The 9,177-nt window shown below is 43.9% G+C and overlaps 1 protein-coding gene across 1 annotated transcript; it reads right to left on the reverse strand.

The window, feature by feature from the left end:
• Window positions 1-40: 40 nt before the first annotated feature.
• TMEM174 (transmembrane protein 174) lies at window positions 41-2,275 on the reverse strand. Its single transcript, XM_045809850.2, has 2 exons — window positions 1,529-2,275; window positions 41-1,339 (listed from the first exon to the last, which is right to left on the reverse strand). The coding sequence occupies exons 1-2, from the start codon at window positions 2,152-2,154 to the stop codon at window positions 1,234-1,236; spliced, it is 732 nt and encodes a 243-aa protein (XP_045665806.2). The 5' UTR covers window positions 2,155-2,275; the 3' UTR covers window positions 41-1,233.
• Window positions 2,276-9,177: the final 6,902 nt, after the last annotated feature.

The following is a 9,177-nucleotide window of genomic DNA, read 5'->3' on the forward strand; positions in this document are numbered from 1 at the left end:
AAAAGGTTCTGTTCCTAAGATATAATACAAATCACAACAATATGCCAAGCATATTTTAATCATATTCTTGAAAAACTAGATGATTTGATAAAAGTTAATTAAAATCACTCCCTATATACACATGGTACCAAAATTTTAAGGAATTGCTAAAACCTATCTTCCCCTTAGGGAAGATAAGGGATGAGCCTCCCTTATCTCAAGTGGCAGGAAAATAAGGAAAATATTTTCTTTTAAAACCCGACAGTTATAACTGTCTCTTCTTAAGTCTTTGATCTGTTGTGGTTGTTTATTATACAGTTCAGTTTCAGGAAGATTAAGGGCACCAACTTCTTTTATAAAGAAGGTGAGCATGTCTTGACCATAAAGATCGTCTCCGTGATTCATGATTTTCCAGGTATTGACACTAGGCTCTTTTTGTCTAATTCAGCAGAACTCATCGACAGGTGCTTAGAGAAGTCCCCATGTTCTGTTGGTCACTGGACCCAGGTAGCTCCTGTCCAACACAGATCCCAGCCTGGGTGGGCAAACCAAGTTTTAGCCTTGCCAAGAGTCACTGGGACCCAGTGATCACGTAAGGATTTATTGACATCATTGTCCTATCATATTTATTTTGTATGGTTATTAGTTTATTTTGTAGCCAGGTATCTAATCCTTTTTTTAAACAGGAGACATTATTTTGTTTTATTCCACTAAAAAAATGTTTTGCAGCCTTCAGGATACTCAGAGTTCTCAAGGGACACTGGATGGCAACCGTGTTGTTTGGGAATCTGCAAACCCCCTCCGGGGGTCTGAGAACAGGTACTAGGAAATCTCCAATGGAGACTATTTTCTCTTCCCTTCTCCCTGCCGCCCCCCCCCCCTCACTGCCATGGAAACTCCCAGCGTCACAGCAGCAGTGATTTTCCCCTTGGCTGCTGGAGTTAAAATTGAGACGCCAGTGCCTTCCCATAGGAAAGGGGTGGGTTGTGGACCAAGTGAATTTCCTGCCCATGAACCATATTCAGGGGATGTCCAGCTGTACCAGAAGGAAATTTCCCCACCTCTGCCTAATTTTTACCCATCTGAGATATTTTCTTTCCCATTTCCCCTCCCTCCACACCCCCATCCTATCACCCTCAAATAGTATCTTTCAGGCTGCGTGGGCTGCTCTGCTGTCTAACCTCTGAAGGTCACAGCACCTAACACCTCATTTGTCAGCAATAATGACTTGAATGCTGTGCCCTCGGCATCAGTCTAGTGAGGGAGGGAATATATTTCCTCATAGGGGGGAGGAGAAAAGCAGGTGGAGTCCTCGTCTCCCAGCTGTGTCTCTTCTAGCTGGTCAGCATCAGGGCTGGATCTGAAATGGGAGCAGAAAACACAGACCGGTTACAGTCTACACTGCCTGTCTCAGAACCAGCACTGCCATCCTGGCAACAGTCCACACAGACACTTGCCTTCTCCCAGCACCTTCCTTACATACCAGACAAAGTCATGGGCCACGACTGTGACAGCTGGAAGGGGAGTGTCCTCACTCCACACAACGTACCTGTCATTTCCACTGGCCACGAAGGAAGGGTAGTCTGGGTCACCAACAAATGCAGCGTTCTCTGGAGGATAGATGGTGTAGTACTGAGGAGGGCTTGGCGTGGCGGTCACCACCCCTCCAGGTGGTATGAGACCACAGGGGTTCACCACTGGCTGCAGGTAGGCCGTGTTCATCCCAAGGGGCTCTTGAGAACTGTAAGGAGGAGGGATATACTGCACCACAGTGGCCCCATGGAAGGTGATGGGTTGGTTGATACCAGTGAAAACAAATGATTGTCCTCCTGCCGTCTGCTCCGAATCCAGGACCCTTTCCTCACTTTCCTTGCACACCTGGCAGGAGAGCATTTTGAACTTGCACACGGCAATCAGGATGAATGTCACCCCGACAGACAGCAGGATGGGCCCAAGGAGCTGAGTCCATTCAAAGTGGGAGACACCTTGGTATTTGATCCAGCCCATGATGGTGAACGTGATCCCCACCAGTCCCAGGAAGATGCCTGAGAAGAGCAAGGTGGCCCCTGCCTTGTCATCATCGGACACCTGGATGTCAGAGGCGCTGGGTGTGTAAGGAGTGACGGAAAACACGTTGAGAGGGAAGTCCTCCAAGCGGCTGCTGCCCTGCTCCATCGTCGGCCCGTGGTCACCCCTCTTCCTGCAGGGGAAGGGAGTGTGAGGGCTCCTGAGAGCTGAGCAGAACAATCACAGGCTCCGATTAGTTATGGAAGAACTTTGGGCCTCTGTGGTTAACAGGGTATGACACGCAGAGGCCTGAACTTTGTTTAGAAGAATAAAGGTCTGAGAAACGAAGCTTGAAGTTTTCTCATGCACTGTCAACAATTGGAGGTTTCTGTTTTACAATTCAGTGATTAGCTCTCTCTCATTCACATTCATTCACTCATTCAAAAAGTATTTGAGCCTATCCTCATGTGCTAGCAGGTGCTTTCCTAGATGCTAAAGGCACTCTTCTCAAGCTGTTTGCATCCTACCAAAACCAGGATTGTAGAGATGGTGGAGCCACCTCAGGGGCCTCTGGTGGAACGGGGGCCCTTGATGTACCTGTCCAGTGCTCACTTTTCCTGCTGAGTCGGCTCGTGGGAAATAAGCAGACACCCATTTCTTGACTGTGTGTGCATCCTTCCCACATCAGGATCTTGAGCTGGGATGACACTTTACCTCCCACACCTCTCACTGAGCTCTGAGGTGCTGCTGTCTTATGGCCAGCCCCTGTGTCTTTTGCTTTCAGCATGTGGGGAATGGTTCCAGCTGGGGGTGAGCAAGGACAGCTTAGGAAACATGCCACATCATTGGCAAAGGTTGAATGAGCATCAGGTATGACCTGACATCTAGGGGACACCCACTTCGGACCCTTCCTCAATGGTGGCAGCACAGCCCCTGATCTCCAAGGTGAAGTCAACAGCTATGTTTTCAAGGCTGCTGTTTTTTGCAACCAAACCCAAGCTAATTCAGAGAAGAAAGCTTGGTCTTCAAAGACATTATCTGTCATTCATAACTATGGAATTGCAAAGTGGCCCCATGAATTTCTTCCTTTGCAGATCAGTAACTGTAGCCCTTTTTTCCTTTCCAGCTCAGGTCTTATCCAAACAGATGTCTCTCTTTGGTGGTTAAATATTATATTAGCTCCCTTTGCCAATATTGAGCAGAAGGTCCAGGAAAACATTTGCCCTCTTGCCCTAGGCAAGGCTTCCCAAACTTTCCTGATGATAAAGATCACCAGGGCCACTTTTTTAAAAGGCAAAATCTGAGTTCTTTACTCAGACCAACAGAACCAAAATTTCCAAGGAAGTCTAAGAGCCCCAAGTGGCTTTTCTCATGGGAATCTTTGTAAACCCTACTCCAAGTTAATCCCAAGTGCTCCTGGGAGACCAGGGGACTTTGTTCCCCACCGAAAATCTCTCCCCCCTGCTACAAGATAAGGCCTGTAATCTTCAACTTCATTTCCAGATGGAAAAGCAAGCAGGTGGCCCCTTCAGGTACCTTCTTAAGCATGTCCCTGAGCAGCCAGGATGGAGTGATGGTGCAGTTGGAGTCATCTGTCCCCTTTCCCAATGAGATACAGCAAAGATCCAGGGAAGCCAGCTTTTCTCTTTAATCATCAAAATTCTGCTCAGCCAACCTGACATTCTTTTCATGCTCTTAATCCCTGAGTTAACTGCTGAAACAGTCCCTGGCGTTTAGTAAAAGCTAGGCTCTCAAAATTCTTCTTCTCAATCACTCAGTTTATGTTTCTCGTTTGTCTTTAGCTTCATCCACTTTCAGTTAAAAGAATGACTGGGAACAGAGCAGAGCAGAGAGATCACCTTTATGAAACTAACCCACAAAAGCAAAACTGGAATGACTTTCAGAGCAGACAGTTCAGGAAATTCTCTAGTTAAATTTCCGAGGGCACCTTGATTTAGCTTCTCCCTCCAAAAGCTCAAACTCTGTCTATATGGTAAATAGAGATTTTTAAAAGCCTAACAAACCAAACTCAATAGCATATTGAAAGGATTATATGCTATGACCAAGTGGGATTTATTCTTGGAATGCAAGGATGGTTCAACATTCAAAAATCAATCATTGTAATACATTGCATCAACAGAATGAAGGGGGGGAAAACCTATGTACTTAATTGAGATCAGAAAAGAAGTGTTAAGGATTATTTTTTTAGATTTATTTATTTATTTATTTATTTATTTGAGAGCCAGAAAGAGAGAAAAAGCACACATGAGTGGGGAGAGAGGTCGAAGGAGAGAGTCCCAAACAGACTCCCTGCTGAGCACGGAGCCTGACTCAGGGCTTAATCCCACGACCCATGAGATCTCCACTGAGTTGAAATCACAAGTCGGAAGTTCAACCAACTAAGCCACCCAGGTGCCCCCAAGTGTTAAGGATTATTGAACACTTATGATGGACCAGGTATGATTCTTGGTATTTAATATACATGGTATCATTTCGTCCTTTCAACGACCAGGTCATATATAGTCAGTCACGAAAACTATGTTGAGCTCTAGGGCCTGGGGTCCTCTGCAGGCTTGACCATGGCAGCTTCACGGCAGCTGGGCCCTGGACACCCACAACCACAAAAGAACATCTGACTCTGCTTTTCCCTGTTAAGTCATTTTGATTTCTCTCTTCTTAGATTAGATCTTATTTAACTAATGATGTGTTTAATATAATTCTTATATACACAGTATTTCTACATGTGGATAACTCCTAGATTTATGTAGTATAGGTATTACATTTAAAACTTAGTAGATTGCATATTATTTCAACCATTAATGTATTTCAGCATGGAAAGAGACATTTAAAACAATGAAGTTATTTTAGTCTGAGAAAAGAAAAGAAAACTGCTGATAATTAAGCTCCAAACCACCCTTAGACACCCTGCTTTAGCTGAGACTCTACTATGTATATTTTTCCTTTGCCAGGTGGCTCCATGTTAGGCTCTGGCTCCTGGGGCACTGGAGGGAGATTGCAAGGTAGGAGCAAGGAGAAAGAAATTACTATGTCCTATTTTGCTTGCTCTTACTATCACTGTCACTCCAGGAGATTTCATCATCCTGGCAGTAACAATTCCAATTTCCAGGAGATTCCCCCCAATACACCCAGACCAGCCTCACGGGCCCCTTCAGAAATACCAGCATCGTATGGTATATTTGAAAGATGCCAAGAGAGTAAATCTTTAAAGTTCTCATCACAAGAAGAAAAGAAACATTCTCTAACTATGTATGGTGATGGATGGTAAGTAGAATTATTGTGATTATTTCGCAATATCTATACATAGTAAATCATTATGTTGTTCACCTGAAACTAATGTATGTTAATTTTTAAAAATGACCAGCACCAGCCAGAGAGTGCTTCCTCCCCAGAGGTTTTGGGGTTTTGGTTTTGTCTACTAGATCACCAGTTTATTAGAAAAGGATGTAACTCAGGGACAGGCAGATGGTCTCGGGAAAGGGCAGGGAGTTTCCACGCTCTCTCAGAGCACACCCTCTCCCCAAAGCTCCATGTGCTCACAACCCTGGATGTTCTCTGAATCCATCCCCTTGGGCTTTTATGGAGGCTCCCCAGAGCTTCTTGGCCCTAGAGCCTCGGATGTCAGCACTAGCCGAGTGGCATTTTCTATTCAGAAAGCTGGGTCCCAATTCTATGGAGGTGTACTTACCAGATAGTTTAGATTTAATGTGTTAATTTGTACAGCCGAAAGTGGCTTTAAAGGTGTATGTGATTGGTTGACTGAAACTTGGACTCTCTAGTGGCCTATATTCAATGAGATTGAAATACCAGGATTTCTGTGCCATAATGTAGAGGAATTCAAAGACATTGGGAGATAGAGATGTCGGAGTGAATTTTTCATGACTGATTTGCCCACCTATTTCCCACCAATTGATCCCTTCCCTAAGGCATTGACAAATACCCCAGTGCGGAGAGCACTAGCTCCCTTGAAAAGCTTTCTGATTGCTGTCTTCTATAGGCCAGGTATGAGGTCAAGAGATTTTGCCAGTATGGTAGGCTCCCTTATTTTAATGGGGATGGCATGCAAATTTCAGACTAGTAGAGGCCAAGTGAAAGCACTTAATAAACAGAGACAAGATGAGTGTAGTTTATTGTAATGGGCAACAGGAATAAAGAATTACCAGAATATTTTGATCCACAAGAATCTGTGGATATGGCAAACTGATCATAGTGTCTCTAGGAACAAAATGCATGAACATCCTACAAAAATGTTACTGGATTTGTAGAACAGGAAAAAATCCAGATCTGGGGTCCAAAATCCTGACTTGTGTTATCATCATGGAGAGCTAAGGCTTCTTATCATTTTCAGACTTAAGCTGCTCAGAGACCTGGAGCTCCATGACTGAAGGGGAAACTGGGTTCCCTCCTGCTTGAGAAAGAACTCTGCAACACTGCCTCAAGGATATTCTTTAAATCACCCTCCAGCTATTCCTTCAAGGACTTACAGCCATTTGCCTTTACTTCTTAGAAATTGATATACATTGACTCTGAACTGACACTCATTTCTAGGAACCCAAAATACCACTGTGGTCCAAAAGTTAAAGTTGCGGGGGGGGGGGTAGGGGGGGCTTTTAATGGTCAGGTGATCCATGGAGTTTTGTCTTGTTTAAATGACGAAAGGGCCAATAGGTCTATGAGTCCACCATGTGTTTATTTAGCTAGCTCTTGAATGTAAAATATTTGGCCACTGGCAAATCCCCAATTGGCTCTCTAACCTATGGAGTGAGGGCTACTCTGGTAGGAAGAGCCAAGTAGAAGTCCTTCCTTATTACAATAGAAATACAAAGTAATGCCACTTTCCTGGGGGAATGGCAGAAATGAATGTCAGCATCAAAGACACAGGGGTGGAAGAGACAGGGGTTATGATACCTACCACATCCCTGTTGAACTCATCTATTTGGCCTGTAAGGAAGGCAGATAAACCTTGAAGAATGATTGCATGTAAGTTTAATCCAGTGGCGACTCCGATTGTAGCTGGTGTCCCACATGTAGATCTTAGCCGGAGCAAATCACCGAAGCCCTGGCACCCGGCGTGCGGTGATCATTCTGGCAAATGATGTTTTTTTCCTACATCGATTTATAAGAACCAATTCTTTCTCTAATCTCTTCAAAATTTTTATCAGTGTAAATGAACTGTCTCGAATGGCTTATAGTCTCTGTGATCAAGTAAGTCTCTTCCTTCAATTTTTAAATTTAATTTTTGTTGCAGTGACATCATGTAGAAGAAAAACATCCACTTTCCCCTTGCAGTTGTTGTTCAAGAATATTTAGCATTGAAAGTTGAAAAGTATTTATTGACTAAGCCAACATTGTGAGCCCTTTGTTTTTAAGGTGAGCAATTGATTCATTCATTTTATACAAAATTTGACCCTTTGTACTGTAGGGTAGTTCTTCAATGAATAAAAATAATAATAATTCATAGATCAGTGGTTCTCCAAGCACAATCTCCAGATCAGCAGCATTGGCAGCAACTAGCAAGTTGTTAGAAGTGCAAATTCTTGGCCACTCCCCAAACCTAGAGATTCAGAAGCTCTGTGAGTGAGATCCAGCCCTTCAGATCAATCCCATGCCTGCTGATGTTTGGAAACCACCACAATCAAGAAATATGTTGAACTGAAAATGACAATGCTGTGACTGTCTTAGAGAAAATGACTTCAAGTACATTCAACTCAAAACATGTTTCGGGTTATGCTTCATGAAACAACTCTCTGGTCCATAGTTTTTCTTAGTATTATCCTTTAGATACCTAAGAGAAAGTAAATTTCAGCATATATCAAAAAATCCCATTAAGACCGGACAGTGGAGTGTAGTACAGTCAGCATTCCCTACACAGAAATGCCGGGCCTGGAGGAGGGAGCTCCTGTCCCACTGCTCCATGCTTTTTGAGACCCCTTACTGCTTGTGCAAGAGGTCTCTTACTCCACTTGGGTTTCCATTCATTGTAGAATCAACAGTGGCAGGACCTTCAGACCACAGGCCTAACTTTCTAACCATGTTTGCAGAACTTATTAAGAAGTCAGAAGTAGGAGTTATTCAGCGTCAGAAGTAGGAGTTCCCGTGCTCCCAGACATGGGATTCTGAATGCGGAATGAGAACGTCCTTCTCCTGCCTTCCAAAATGTGCTTCCCCAAGCTCCCCTCGGTGGACCTGACTCAGCCTTGGAGGGTGAGGTGCAAGACAGGTAGTAGCAGGTGGTGGTGGCAAGGGGAAAGGTGACAAAGGGAAACTTGAAGGTTGGTGGCAACAGCAGGAGTGGTGATGGGCAGCATGTGTTGTGGGGAGGGATGATGCCATGACTGTCACACCCCACTGTGACGGGCACCTTGCTGGCCACACCTTTATCTGGGATCCATCAAAGGGACAGGCAGATTCGGGCTGTTAGTTTAAAAAAAATATTACTAATAATAATTCAACTCTGAGTTTAGAAAATCTGGCTGGCAAGTTCTCACAGTTATTAACCACTCATTTTAAATTTGTTGGAAGTATGTACATTCAATATGTTATTTCCTCTTTCAACAAAATTTACCTCTGCTTAAGAAAATGCAGAGCCAATTCTTTGGGGTGGTTTTCTCAATGAATGCAGTGGCTGCTGGAGACACTTCAGGACCCCATCTTATTGCAGATTTCTGTGTCTGTTGTTATGTGATCACCTGGGCACGTCCTCACAGACAACATTATAAACCGAAGCTGTCCCCCTGTGGGCTCTCTGCAGTCTGCCCCTCCATCTGTCTCCACTTGCCACAGACATAGGACTAAGTGAATCGGAGATGAAATGACTTTCCTTAAGATGCAGTTACAATTTTAATGAAAACTAGCCAACTAAACCTAAATACTTTGAAGAAACAGCTAAGATTGCTGAATAGGGTCATTTAGCAGATTCGTTGTTTGGGAAATCAACCCAGATCCATGACCCTATATGTATCTTTTGATAAGAGCACTCTTTTCCTTTTGGCTGATTCTTTCGACCTAAACTTTTCCCAGCTGTATCTAGGGAACAGAGCCACCTCCTTCCGAAGCAGTTGTGACACTGACCTTGCAGGAAATTTCAGGCAGTGTTTTATTTGCTGGTTTGATTGTGGTTTATAATTACGATGGACTTTGCTTCTTCTTAACACTTTGTATATATACTTCCAG

This window comes from Ursus americanus, chromosome 5 (genome assembly GCF_024610735.1).
Source record: "Ursus americanus isolate L20-20 chromosome 5, mUrsAme1.1.p, whole genome shotgun sequence".
Classification (NCBI taxonomy): domain Eukaryota; kingdom Metazoa; phylum Chordata; class Mammalia; order Carnivora; family Ursidae; genus Ursus; species Ursus americanus.